At 43.5% G+C, this 14,985-nt stretch overlaps 1 protein-coding gene across 2 annotated transcripts in view; it reads left to right on the top strand.

The window, feature by feature from the left end:
- The window catches only part of wdr81 (WD repeat domain 81), a 69,050-nt gene that overhangs the window by 37,180 nt on the left and 16,885 nt on the right, over positions 1–14,985 (top strand). For both annotated transcript variants that reach the window (XM_062059824.1, XM_062059823.1), the window contains 3 exons: positions 9,207–10,016; positions 11,941–12,086; positions 12,194–12,376. In XM_062059824.1, coding sequence (XP_061915808.1) covers positions 9,207–10,016; positions 11,941–12,086; positions 12,194–12,376 — 1,139 coding nt within the window. The remainder of the gene's footprint in view (positions 1–9,206; positions 10,017–11,940; positions 12,087–12,193; positions 12,377–14,985) is intronic.

Here is a 14,985-nt window from a genome sequence, read left to right as displayed (position 1 = left end):
ACATTTACAACACTTGATGTATATGACTTTAACATTAGCATATGGGGTGTTTTCAAATCTAATCATTTCCATGCTACCCTTAACGCGTCTTCCCCTAGCAGCTGCAGACCAAACTGTTGGTTTGGGTCTTGCAGACAAGTTGGAAAAAAAAAACAGAAATGATCTGATAAAGCAGCATCGACAATGTTCCCGTTTGAATTAGCAAGACGCTTAGTAATGATCAAATCAAAAGTGTGGCCTCTGCTATGGGTGGGTTCGTTTTCATGCTGAGTTACATATCAAGGACAGCACTGAGTTCTTCAGCATGCCTACCGTTGGCTACATCTACATGCATATTTAAGTCCCCTGTGATGACTAAATGGTCAAAATCAGTGCACATAACTCAATCAATCAATCAATGTTTATTTATATAGCCCTAAATCACAAAAGTCTCAAAGGGCTGCACAAGCCACAACGACATCCTCGGCACAAAGCCCACACAAGGGACGTCAATGTGAATGACTATGAGAAACCTTGGAGAGGACCGCATATGTGGGTAACCCCCCCTCTAAGTACAGTCCCTAGTGGATCCACATAACAGTGAGAGTCCAGTCCATAGTGGGGCCAGCAGGAGACCATCCCGAGCGGAGACAGGTCAGTAGCGCAGAGACGTCCCCAACCGATGCACAGGCGAGCGGTCCACCCCGGGTCCCAACTCTGGACAGCCAGCATCTCATCAATGGTCACCGGAACCGGAATAACCCGGCGAGGGGGCAAAGGAGAAAAAAAATGGCACATCAACTGGTCTAAAAAAAATAAAAAAAGAAACTAAAAAAAAAACTGAAAGTAATTCTATAAAATCATCAGTAAATTCATTTGAATTCTGTGGTGGTTTGTAGATAATAATTATAAAGTATGGAGGATTGTTTATCTCCATTTTGAATGACACCTCACATCCTCAAATTATGAAAAAAAACATGCACCCGGGGATAGGTTGATTGGCCCTAGTGTGTGAATGTGAGTGTGAATGTTGTCTATCTGTGTTGGCCTTGCGATGAGGTGGCGACTTGTCCAGGGAGTACCCCGCCTTCTGCCCGAATGCAGCTGAGATAGGCTCCAGCACCCCCCGCGACCCCAAAAAGGGACAAGCGGTAGAAAATGGATGGATGGATGGTATTTCATCTTACAATCTCGATGTTATGTTTTTACTGAGACATGGTTCCACGTAAACACAGCAAAGGCAGTTCTGATTGAAACTAGCCCACCTCACTTTAATTATATTTGAGAAAGAACTGGGGGGGTGTTGGTGCCTATATGCACCCACAAATTGGCATTTGGGGGTTTTTCATCATTTGAGTATGTGTCATTCAAAATGGAGATAAACAATCCTCCATACTTTATAATTATTATCTACAAATCACAGAATTCAAATTAATTTACTGATGATTTTATAGAATTACTTTCAGTTATGTGCACCGATTTTGACAGTTTGGTCATCACAGGGGACTTAAATATGCATGTAGATGTAGCCAATGGTAGGCATGCTAAAGAACTCAGGAAATACAATTATTAAAAATGATTTATTACGAAAATATCTGACTTTGAGTACTGTGTGTTTGAGGTTAGCTCGTTACCCTAAACATTGTGTTCTTCAAAGGAAGGTCGATTACATTTCTCTGATCAGATCGTCTGTGTGTCTTTTAACCAACCTATGTAGTTGTTGTTTTAGAGGAGAGCACTTCTTTAATGGGCCTCTGGTTGATATCATGTTTATCAGCATACGATCCCGGACAAGAGCTGTTAGGCATAACAGATACAGGCATCACTGGCGGGTACCAAGCTGGGGCAGCTTTGGTTAATTGAATGGGTTGAGGACAAAGAGGGGCACAATATACTTTTGATGACGGAATCCTTGACCGCACCATGTCTGGAGTAAGGGGAATCATTTTCATATCTGATTTTACCAAGCTTTCAAGATGTTCAGGAAGTCTCACGAGTGACGGTGGAGAGGAGAAAGACTGCACCTCTGGAGGGTGTGCATGCAGCAGGTGGGATCCATGTTAGTGGTAAGGGCGGCCATGAAGGTGATGATGATTGAGTTGCTGCATCACAATCTTGTACTCGGCATCCTGGAGGTGCTGCTTTGGTTGCAGTGGTCCTTTGCTGGGTTCCTAGGTGGCAGCGGAGGACTTATTTTTCCGCTCCCCTTCTCTCTCTCCTCTCTGACAGCCCAGGATCCGGTCCAGGCCTATGCCTCAAGAGTGTGGAGGAGGTTATCCGTCAGTCGTCTCACTCCACCTCTGTTTAGGTGATCCTCTCTTTGCCAGAATAAATTGAAGTTGTCAATAAAATGGAGTCCACTGGACTCAGACTTTGGACAGCCATGTATTCAGCTGAAGCAGCCGGCTGAATTTGTTTATGCTCCTGTCCATGTTTGGGAGAAGTCCACTAATAAGTGTAGATATTTCCACTTTATCAACACTCTCAAATAGTTTAAATCCTGCTTCAGGATTACAGACTGTTGGTTTCTGACGTCCACAGCACCCACGTGCACAATTAGCTGTTTAATCCCTTGGTGTTTAGCCAGGACCTCAGGTAGCTGCTTTGTGTCAATCAATCAATCAAAGTTTACTTGTATAGCCCTAAAGGCCTACTGAAATGATTGTTTTTTATTTAAACGGGAATAGCAGATCCATTCTATGTGTCATACTTGATCATTTCGCGATATTGCCATATTTTTGCTGAAAGGATTTAATAGAGAACATCGACGATAAAGTTCGCAACTTTTGCTCGCTGATAAAAAAAAGCCTTGCCTGTAGCGGAAGTAGCGTGACGTCACAGGAGCTAGTATTCCTCACAATTCCCCGTTGTTTACAATGGAGCGAGAGAGATTCGGACCGAGAAAGTGATGATTACCCCATTAATTTGAGCGAGGATGAAAGATTCGTAGATGAGGAACGTTACAGTGAAGGACTTGAGAGGCAGTGATGGACGTATCTTTTTTCGCTCTGACCGTAACTTAGGTACAAGCTGGCTCATTGGATTCCACACTCTCCTTTTTCTATTGTGGGTCACGGATTTGTATTTTAAACCACCTGGGATACTATATCCTCTTGAAAATGAGAGTCGAGAATGCAAAATGGACATTCAGTGCCTTTTATCTCCACGACAATACATCGGCGAAATGCTTTAGCTACGAGCTAACATGATAGCATCGTGCTTTAACTGCATATAGAAACAAAAAAATAAAGGATAGAAGGAAGGATAGATAGAAAATCAACAATACTATTAAACCGTGGACATGTAAATACACGGTTAATGTTTTCCAGGCTGGCGAAGGTTAACAATGCTGTGCTAACGACGCCATTGAAGCTAACTTAGCAACTTAGCAACGGGACCTCACAGAGCTATGCTAAAAACATTAGCTCTCCACCTACGCCAGCCAGCCCTCATCTACTCATCAACACCCGTGCTCACCTGCGTTCCAGCGATCGGCAGAAGGACGAAGGACTTCACCCGATGCGTTTGACGGCCCGGAGACGTAGGAAGTCAAGGTGAGGTCGGCGGCTAGCGCTCCAACAAAGTCCTCCTGGTTGTGTTGCTGTAGTCCGCTGCTAATACACTGATCCCACCTACAACTGTCTTCTTTGCAGCCTTCATTGTTCATTAAACAAATTGCAAAAGATGTCCAAAATACTGTGGAATTACGAAATGAAAACAGAGCTTTTTGTATAGGATTCTACGGGGGTACCATAACTTCCGTTACTCTGACTTCGTCACGCGCATACGTCATCATACCGCGACGTTTCAGCCGGATATTTCCCGGGAAGTTTTAAAAGTCACTTTATAAGTTAACCCGGCCGTATTGGCATGTGTTGCAATGTTAAGATTTCATCATTGATATATAAACTATCAGACTGCGTGGTCGCTAGTAGTGGCTTTCAGTAGGCCCTTTAATCACAAGTGTCTCAAAAGGCTGCACAAGCCACAACGACATACTCTGCTCAGATCCCACATCAGGGCAAGAAAAACTCAACCCAATGGATGACAATGAGAAACGTGGAGTGAATCTAGCATAATATTGTGTTGTGACCAATTTATGTTAGATTTGGCGTCATCTTCAAGCAGAAGCTTATCTTTGACCTTGGCACTTGGCATAGTTACTCTATGTCTGTCTGAGGCTTTGTTCTAACTTCTTTCTGTTTGTGATATTCAGTCACATTTGGCTGTGTCAGTGGCAAAAATGTGTTTGTTGTTCCGAATGAGATTACATGTCGTCCATGGATGCCAATTTTCTGACTTGGCACCAAGTCATTTGCAGGTGTCTGTATAGAGTTTTTGAAAAGACACTATCATTTAGCTTCAGGCTGTGCATAACAGTTAATTCACCCGTTGAGCTGCATGTAAATGATGACTTCTTACCACCGGATCCCACTGGTAGTGTCATGAAGTCCCTTGTCCCTTTCCAGGGAAAAAAAATGTTTGCTTTTAGCACACACATTTCTTGTTGATACATCCAACAACTTTCTAAGGGAGCCATTTGGGTTACTGTCAGGTTTAAGCACCGAACTATCTAATAAACAGAAAAAGAAGCAAGGAATCAGGCAGAGACAGAGTTCAATTTTGCTCATGGGAACGCATGGAGCTGCACACTCAGTTACAGTCTCCCCCCACGCTCTGAGGAACAGCCCACGCGCCCCCCATTTTATTCAGGAGTTCCCCAGTTACATGGCTGAGGCTGCTTCTAAAGGGAGGGGTCACATATTATGCCAGCAGCTCAGTACGCACAATACGTGATCATTCAGAACGGAAATGTGCTGAGCCTTGTGATTGCGCCCTGTCTCTGCTTCGTCTTCGTTGAGGTGCTTGAGGGCCGTCCTTGGCTGTTAGCAGGCTGAAAGACAGAAACATCTGCGGCCAGGCAATTCCTAACCTGCAGTGGAAGATAACAAGTTGTGTGCCTTTGCACGAAAAGAAAAGTACAGCTTGAGCACAATAGATAATAACTAGAGCAACGACCTTTAAGCATAAGAGTTGTGTGATAACTTGTATATAATTACTGTAACAGTTACTCCTTTAGCCATGTTGAGAGGGTTGTTGTCGCTGACCTGTCAGATGGATTGTAAAAACATCAAAAATAAAAAGCATAAAAATGAGGGGTGTAAAAAAATAATCTGTACAAACCGATAACTGGGTGGCACTGGGTGGCACTCCACCCTTTTCCGCCCGGAAAAGGGTGGAGTGCCACCTCCGGGTTGGGGAGAAGATCTTGCCCCAAGTGGAGGAGTTCAAGTACCTCGGAGTCTTGTTCACGAGTGAGGGAAGAGTGGATCGTGAGATCGACAGGCGGATCGGTGCAGCGTCTTCAGTAATGCGGGCGCTGTATCGGTCCGTTGTGGTGAAGAAGGAGCTGAGCCGGAAGGCAAAGCTCTCAATTTACCGGTCGATCTACGTTCCCATCCTCACCTATGGTCATGAGCTTTGGGTTATGACCGAAAGGACAAGATCACGGGTACAAGCGGCCGAAATGAGTTTCCTCCGCCGGGTGGCGGGTCTCTCCCTTAGAGATAGGGTGAGAAGCTCTGCCATCCGGGAGGAGCTCAAAGTAAAGCCACTGCTCCTCCACATCGAGAGGAGCCAGACGAGGTGGTTCGGGCATCTGGTCAGGATGCCACCCGAACGCCTCCCTAGGGAGGTGTTTAGGGCACGTCCGACCGGTAGGAGGCCACGGGGAAGACCCAGGACACGTTGGGAAGACTATGTCTCCCGGCTGGCCTGGGAACGCCTCGGGATCCCCCGGGAAGAGCTAGACGAAGTGGCTGGGGAGAGGGAAGTCTGGGCTTCCCTGCTTAGGCTGCTGCCCCCGCGACCCGACCTCGGATAAGCGGAAGAAGATGGATGGATGGATGGAAACCGATAACTGATTTTCACTTTAGAGATATGAATACATGGTTTGGCGAGCCTCTGGATCAGTCTATATGTAGTATGGATTAGTCATGAAGAAAGAAAGTCATGAATCGGTTGCTTGTAGATCTACTACAAAATATGGCAGCTCTAATCTTGCAAGAATTCTGTGATGACATCATACGGGAGTATCGTTCTCGTTTGCGACTGTCGACATATGGCAGACCGCATCGACATAGTTTACAAACAATGCACCCACGAATATTAAACCTAAAGTGTGGTTAACGTTTGGATTTTTTTAAAATAAAGGAAGGTTAGTTGGATAAAAGTATGGCTATTTGTAACGTTTGGAAAGTAGCGATAGCACGACTAATCTGAGCACACACCTGTTGTGACGGCATGAAGACACTCAATGAGGGAGCCAGGGATGCTAATGCCAGCAGACAAAGACACAGATTTCAAAGACTTCCAGCCTCAACTTAGACACAATTCTGCGAGGTAATCACGTCAACTACTACACTATTCATTATGGATGTATACCGAGTACTGGTATATTTTAGTACTGCTTTCTAATTGGGTCGGTCCTTCTGGACTGTGTAGATTCTGGATTATTGATACTGCTTCCGGTATTCTTTTATCAAGCTGATTGTCATAATTATGACACGCTGTCACATTCGGGGTAGCTGCCGCTGCTGCATACACATAAAAAATCAGCTTGAAATAATCACAAATGAGTGACAGTCACAACTATGGTACCAGGCGAGCCCTAAGAGGTGCTCTCACCCGTCTTAAACCCAAAACTGATGTTTTGAAAAAGACTGTTATGTATAGGGCAATCACTTACTGGAATCGAATTCCACAATATCTGGTATCAATCACCAGCATAGTGGGTTTTAAGAATAGACTAAGAGGAGAAGTATTGCAGAAAGAGATTATTCTAGATTGTACCTAATGTCATGACTGGTTTTATTGATTATAGGACAAGCAGTAGAAAATGGATGGATGGTACTTTTTTGTCACTTATTGTTTGTCTTTGGGACACTAATGTGTATATTTTAGGCCATTGGTTCTTTGTTTTATTTTTGCAAAAATATATACTGTACATCTATTTTTATATTGCTCTTTTTATCTTTGGTATGAACATTATTATGTAAACTCGAAGTTATTGTTTTTTTTGGTTCTTTGTCGTTGCTATTTTCGTATTACAACATTTTATTATTTGATCGTGTTGTACTGCGTTGTAATATTTTGTTTTGTGAATGTGTGATGTTTTTTGCCTGGACCCCAGGAAGAGTAGTCTCCACTGCGGTGTAGACTAATGGGAATCCTTAATAAACTAAACAAATAAGAAGCAACACCACACAAAGTTTGTAACACAACAATTCATCCTCTTAAGTTTCAGGTGAACGCCACTTAAAGGGGAACTGCACTCTTTTGGAATGTTGCTTATCGTTCACAATCATTATGAAAGCCATGACCACAGATGTATTTTTTTAATGCGTTAGAAATAGTAAATCAAGTATTTGAGCTTTTACACTAGTAGTGTTCGTGGCAGGGCTGGGCGATGTACCAAGTTTGTAAGATATATCGATATATTTTTAAATAAGATATGAATTAAGAAAATATCTTAATATTGATATAATTTATTTCACGTTATACTGACCAAACGCTGCTTATTTGCTGTGTTCCTTTATCCTCCCCCCGCTTCCCACTCCCTCTCAACACTCCATGGGCTATTAAAACCCTCCCTTAACTCCTTCTCTCCCACCCACTGCACAACAACAACACACAAGCAAATATGAAGTCTGACTGTGCCACCAGTGACTAACTAGTAACTCAAATGCCAACTTCTGCATAGCTGCCAACAACTACGCTTTTCCTGTAATGAGTAACGGACAAGTGGTTTATCCAATCACATACAATTTTTTTTTTTTTTTTTACAAGGCCCTGCCTTCTGAAATACATCTCCTATTGAGAAGTCCCAGATCCTTGTGTGGAGCTCAGCCAACTACAAGGATCTGGCCAGAGTCAGGTTAAAAAACTACAGTTTTCCATAAAAAATAATTAACTTAAAAATCAACGCTACATAGCGAAGCTTAACTACATTTCCCAGCAGCTTGGCTACTTTCTAAACAAGAAGCGATTTCTGTAGTGTAGTGGATTGTCCGAAGCTTAAACAGGCAACAAAAGTAGTTTAGTACAACAAATTTATTTACCCATTATCAGAAGTGCAGGGTGAATTAAGTTGGCCGTGCAGACAGACCACATGTTACTCCAGAGTAAACAAGACACACACAAGCCAAAATCACTGTCTAGTTCCGGTCTTCTGCCATTTTTTATATGTCTCTTGTGCGTCATTGTTTCTTATCGAGTGTGTCAATGTCTTTTATCTAGTGCGTCAATGTCTTTGTTTTCCCTATCTGTTCCATAACAACTCGAATCCTTTAGACAGTCAACACATTCTGTAGACAGGTTGGCACGACTTAATATTCACTTTTGTCCCACTGGCACAGAATAGAAGAGAAATTAAATGAGCGTACATTCTTATTAGACATGCAATATAGGTCAAAGGTCAGAAATTCTACTACGGTAGCTTAGCTATTTTTTAGACCCGTGTAGCGGTTAGCTAATCTACATGCTACAAAAGAAAAGAGAGGGAGAAGAGAAAGAAAGAACCGTAAACGGGAAACATCAATGATGATTGGTTGGTTTACGTATATGAAAATCCATGATTGGTTGGTTAGTTTACGATGATGAGTCACAATTGGTTAAGATTAGGGCAAAACATTACAGACAGTCCAATCAGAGACAAGAGAGGGCGGGTCATGGAACTAGGAAGGGAAATCACAACACACATCCCAGTTGACGAAGAGAGAGTCGGAGAAGAGAAGAGGGAATATTCAACCGGTCGATTTATATATTTAAAAAAACTAGTGGAAGATGGCAGAGGGATTCTCTTCCTTAGAGTTTTCTTTTAGCGATGTAGACCACGTCCAGGAAACCCACAATGTGTCTACTTGGTTACATTTGGACAAATAAATTCCCCTTTCGTTGCAGTCCATTGTATTTTCTAAATTGCACTTTTTTTCTTCCTATTTGTGTAATTATTTTGAACAATCTATTTGTCCCACAACAACCAAATCATACCAAACTGAAGCACAATAAAATTTGGGAAGGTTCAAGTTGAGTACTTTAGGACTGTTTACAATGAAAACACTTTTAAAAAAAACTATACTGCTGGGTTTGGATTCCAACTATGTTTTGGCTTTGACTGGAACGTGTACAATTTGCAGTGTCATTGGTGTGTATGTTGGGTTCTGCAGGTGATGTCGCAATCCGGAAACTGGTACCCAACCATGAACTGGTCTGGCAGTTGGCGTCTTCATACCATCAGAGTGTCAGTCAAGACTTCCCAGAAGGAAACGCCGTTTCAAGAGTGGACTTGCCTCCAGTCTCCATGGGGGTCTCCTCTGATTTTAGCAGTGCTTTCCCCTCACCTTTAATTAGCTCAACCACATTTGGAGACCCACTCCCAGAATCAGGAACCTTTGGGAGCCATCTGGTAGGAAATCGTATCCAAGTGTCAAGGGAGTCTTATCATAGTGGTAGCCCTAATATGGGTTTGACTGGCTCTTGGGGACACTCCAACCATACCGTGCCCAGTAACACTTCTGCGTCTGCTGTCACCGCTTCATCCATCAGCACCGCACCCTTTCCGTCATCCTGGGTGACTGGACCTCCTCCAGAGGATAGTGCGCTGAAGCAGGAACTGGCTCGCAGTGGCCGTTCCTTGCAGGGCAACTGGCTGGCCTATTGGCAGTACGAAATCGGCCTCAACCAGCAAGATCCTCATTTCCACTTCCACCAGATCCGTCTGCAGAGCTTCCTGGGTCACTCAGGCGCTACAAAGTGTTTGGCACCACTGGCGGGCGAGGATTACTTCCTCTCTGGTGGTAAAGATAAGACTGTGAAGCTTTGGCCCCTCTATAATCGCGGCGACGGGACACAGGAAGTGGAACCAAGGCTTACATATACCGACCACCGCAAGTCTGTGTTCTATGTTGGACAACTGGAAGCTTCGCAAGAGGTGGTCAGCTGTGATGGAACCGTGCACCTGTGGGACCAGTTTTCTGGTAAGGGACATGCTTTGGTTTCCCTAACTCATACACCAGACACAACATTAGGTACACTTGCACAAACTAATGAGCGCCAATACAACGCTTAATGCTCATTGTCAGAGAGCACCTTGTAACAGTTTTTTATTGCTGTAGTTTTTGTCCGATTCATTCTGATTTGGGACCTCATTATGATGATTTCGCAATATTGTAAACAACACTTAGATGATGCAGTGCACATCTGTAGCACTACAAATTGCAAGCACAATATTAAAGGCCTACTGAAATGAATTAGTTTTATTTAAACGGGGATAGCAGATCCATTCTATGTGTCATACTTGATCATTTCGCGATATTGCCATATTTTTGCTGAAAGGATTTAGTAGAGAACATCGACGATAAAGTTCACAACTTTTGCTCGCTGATAAAAAAAGCCTTGCCTGTACAGGAAGTAGCGTGACGTCACAGGTTGAAAGGCTCCTCACATTTCCACATTGTTTACACCAGCAGCGAGAGAGATTCGGACCGTGAAAGCGACGATTACCCCATTAATTTGAGCCAGGATGAAAGATTTGTGGATGAGGAACGTGAGAGTGAAGGACTAGAGTGCAGTGCAGGACGTATCTTTTTTCGCTCTGACCGTACAAGCTGGCTCATTGGATTCCACACTCTCTCCTTTTTCTATTGCGGATCACGGATTTGTATTTTAAACCACCTGGGATACTATATCCTCTTGAAAATGAGAGTCGAGAACGCGAAATGGACATTCACAGTGACTTTTATCTCCACGACAATACATCGGCGAAACACGTTAGCTACGGAGCTAACGTGATAGCATCGGGCTTAAATGCAGATAGAAACAAAAGAAATAAACCCCTGACTGGAAGGATAGACAGAAGATCAACAATACTATTAAACCATGGACATGTAAATACACGGTTAATGCTTTCCAGCCTGGCGAAGCTTAACAATGCTGTTGCTAACGACGCCATTGAAGCTAACTTAGCTACGGGACCTCGACAGAGCTATGTTAAAAACATTAGCTCTGCACCTACGCCAGCCAGCCCTCATCTGCTCATCACAACCCGTGCTCACCTGCGTTCCAGCGATCGACGCCGCGACGAAGGACTTCACCCGATCACCGATACGGTCGGCGACACGGAGGAAGTCAAGGTGAGGACAGCGGTGCGGCGGCGGGCGTTGTAGCTTTCGACGACACCCCGGCCGCCATCAGAGTCGGCAAGAAACATATATTTCCCCAAAGTTACGTACGTGACATGCACATAGCGCCACGCACGTACGGGCAAGCGATCAAATGTTTGGAAGCCAAAGCTGTACTCACGGTAGCGCGTCTGCTATCCATCTCAAAGTCCTCCTGGTTGTGTTGCTGCAGCCATCCGCTAATACACCGATCCCACCTACAGCTTTCTTCTTTGCAGTCTTCATTGTTCATTAAACAAATTGCAAAAGATGTCCAGAATACTGTGGAATTTTTCGATGAAAACAGAGCTTTTTTGTATTGGGACACAACGGTGTGCCAATACTTCCGTTCACTTTGTGACGTCACGCGCATACGTCATCATACATAGACGTTTTCAAGCGGAAGTGTGGCGGGAAATGTAAAATGTCACTTTATAAGTTAACCCGGCCGTATTAGCATGTGTTGCAATGTTAATATTTCATCATTGATATATAAACTATCAGACTGCGTGGTCGCTAGTAGTGGTTTTCAGTAGGCCTTTAAACATGTTGTATGAATTGATGCCTACACAGTTAAATCTGTGCTGTATAGTCTTTGTCAAGGCAAACGTTCAATGTTGGCTTTTATAAACTTGTGCAGCTGTACCTAATTCAATGTCTATGGGAAGCTACATTGGCAAGCATAAAACATTCAAAGCCTCTTTTATTTAAGAAACAATAATAGCCTATTTTTGCATTCCAGGGAAACAGATCCGCTCATACGAAGCAGTGGATGGGAAGAATCCAATTACAGCTGTCACCACCATGCCTGCACCACACTGCAGCGTGGTATTTGCGAGTGCAGATGCCGTTCTCCGCTTCATTGATCCTCGCAAACCAGGACTGCAGGTACTACGTTACCTGGGCAAACACATCGCCTGGAGACCTGCATCCCAACATTATACTTTTACTAAACTATTTCACTGTTTTGCACTAAACTTTGCATTCCTCCCCAGCATGAATTCCGCCTGGTGTACAACAACATAAACACCGGCCTCATCCGATACTTGGCTGTTAGCCCTGCAGGACGCACAGTTGCGGCGGGTTTCTCCACTGGCGTCATTGTTCTACTAGATGCACGCACAGGCCTTGTTCTGAGGCGCTGGCTCGCTCACGAGGGAGATATCCTACAAATGAAGGTATTGTGTGTGTGTATATTATATATATATATGTTGTTATCATTTTTTTAAATCTATGTATATTGTTAAAGCAAGTACTGACTAACATGGAGAAAATAATTGTAAAAGTGATAACCAAGTAGGAAAATACATACCGTATTTTCTGCACCATAAGGCGCACCTAAAAACCTCCAATTTTCTCAAAAGCTGACAGTGCGCCTTATAATCCGGTGCGCCTTATATATGGACCAATATTGAGCCACAACATGTCTCGCAACTACGGTAAGCAGCCGCTTCTTCTTCTACGGGGGAAAATGAAGTCGGCGGCTGCTTACTGTAGAAGAAGAAGCACGCTTTTTCTCCGGGGGAAAATGAAGTCGGCGGCTGCTTACCGTAGAGCAGTGGTCCCCAACCTTTTTGTAGCTGGGGACCGGTCAACGCTTGAAAATTTGTCCCACGGACCGGGGGCGGGGGGGATTTTTTTTTTTTAATTATTTTTATTTTTTCATAAAGAAATACAATCATGTGTGCTTACGGACTGTATACCTGCAGACTGTATTGATCTATATTGACATACACATACACAATATGTATATATAGTGTTTTTATGTTGATTTAATTAAAAAAAAACAATTAATTTAAAAAAAAAAAATTTTAATTTTTTTTTTTAATTTCTTGCGCGGCCCGGTACCAATCGATCCGTGGACTGGTACCGGGCCACGGCCCGGTGGTTGGGGACCACTGCCGTAGAGGAAGAAGCGCGCTTCTTCTACGGGGGAAAATGAAGTCGGCGGCTGCTTACTGTAGAAGAAGAAGCGTGCTTCTTCTACGGGGGAAAATGAAGTTCAGCAGCTGCTTACCATAGAAGAAGAAGCGCGGTTCTTCTACGGGGGAAAATGAAGTTCAGCGGCTGCTTACCGTAGAAGAAGAAGTGCGCTTCTTCTACGGGGGAAAATGAAGTTCAGCGGCTGCTTACCATAGAAGAAGAAGCGCGGTTCTTCTACGGGGGAAAATGAAGTCGGCGGCTGGTTACTGTACAAGAAGAAGCGCGCTTCTTCTAAGGGGGAAAATGAAGTTCAGCGGCTGCTTACCATAGAAGTCGGCGGCTGCTTACTGTAGAAGAAGAAGCGCACTTCTTCTACGGGGGAAAATGAAGTTCAGCGGCTGCTTACCATAGAAGAAGAAGCGCGGTTCTTCTACGGGGAAAATGAAGTCGGCGGCTGCTTACTGTAGAGGAAGAAGCGCGCTTCTTCTTCTACGGGGGAAAATGAAGTCTGCGGCTTCTTCTTCTACGGGGGAAAATGAAGTCGGCGGCTGCTTACCGTATTTGCGAGACCTAAACTTTATGTAAAGACCCAAAAATGTCTCCCATTAAGAGACGCTTACGACGCAGAGTTAAAGTCAAGGCGATCAGTCACGCAGTAGAACACGGCAATAGAGCAGCAGCAGCAGTGAGAGAATGTAACATTAAGGAATGAATGGTGCGGAAGTGGGGGAAGCAACATGATGACCTGCGCCAAGTAAAGAAGACTAAACAGAGGGAACAAAGCGAGATGGCTACAGTTGGAGGACAAAGTGGAACACAGAGCAGCAAGTAGAAGTGTCAGTACCATCACTATTTGTTTTGTTGACATTCCCTTTAGCGCAGCTCCATCTAATGGATGCATAACGTAACCCCAGCCTCTACTGTAGCGTCTATTCTATGTGCCTTATAATGCGGTGCGCCTTATATATGAACAAAGTTGTAAAATAGGTCATTCATTGAAGGTGCGCCTTATAATCCCGTGCGCCTTATAGTGCAGAAAATACGGTACGTAAATATGGCCTCTGAGCCAAGCTACACATAGAATCTTACATGGACTATTCAAAGTCAGTAAAAACTCAATCAGATGAATGCTCTGACATATGTCAGTTTGACTGATGTTTCAAGGGGAACTGCACTTTTTTTTTGGAATTTCATCTATCATTCACAATCCTTATGTAAGACAACAACAAATACATGTTTCTTTTTTTCATGCACTCTCAACTCGTAAATTAATGCCAGCCAAAATCTGCTTACAATGAAGCGTGTGAGTGGCGCTCTATTCCGCCTATGAAGCACTTCAAAACATCCAAACTCTTCCATCAACGTTTCATATACATGCTGTAAGTATACACTACCGTTCAAAAGTTTGGGGTCACCCAAACAATTTAGTGGAATAGCCTTCATTTCTAAGAACAAGAATAGACTGTCGAGTTTCAGATGAAAGTTCTCTTTTTCTGGCCATTTTGAGCGTTTAATTGAGCCCACAAATGTGATGCTCCAGAAACTCAATCTGCTCAAAGGAAGGTCAGTTTTGTAGCTTCTGTAACGAGCTAAAGTGTTTTCAGATGTGTGAACATGATTGCACAAGGGTTTTGTAATCATCAATTAGCCTTCTGAGCCAATGAGCAAACACATTGTACCATTAGAACACTGGAGTGATAGTTGCTGGAAATGGGCCTCTATACACCTATGTAGATATTGCACCAAAAAGTGAGACATTTGCAGCTAGAATAGTCATTTAGCACATTAGCAATGTATAGAGTGTATTTCTGTAAAGTTAAGACTAGTTTAAAGTTATCTTCATTGAAAAATAAGGACATTTTAA

This window comes from Entelurus aequoreus, linkage group LG10, assembly GCF_033978785.1.
Source record: "Entelurus aequoreus isolate RoL-2023_Sb linkage group LG10, RoL_Eaeq_v1.1, whole genome shotgun sequence".
In the NCBI taxonomy this organism is placed as follows: Eukaryota; Metazoa; Chordata; class Actinopteri; order Syngnathiformes; family Syngnathidae; genus Entelurus; species Entelurus aequoreus.
The sequence above is the reverse complement of the archived record's forward strand: the minus strand, read 5'-3'. Positions and strand labels throughout refer to the sequence as shown.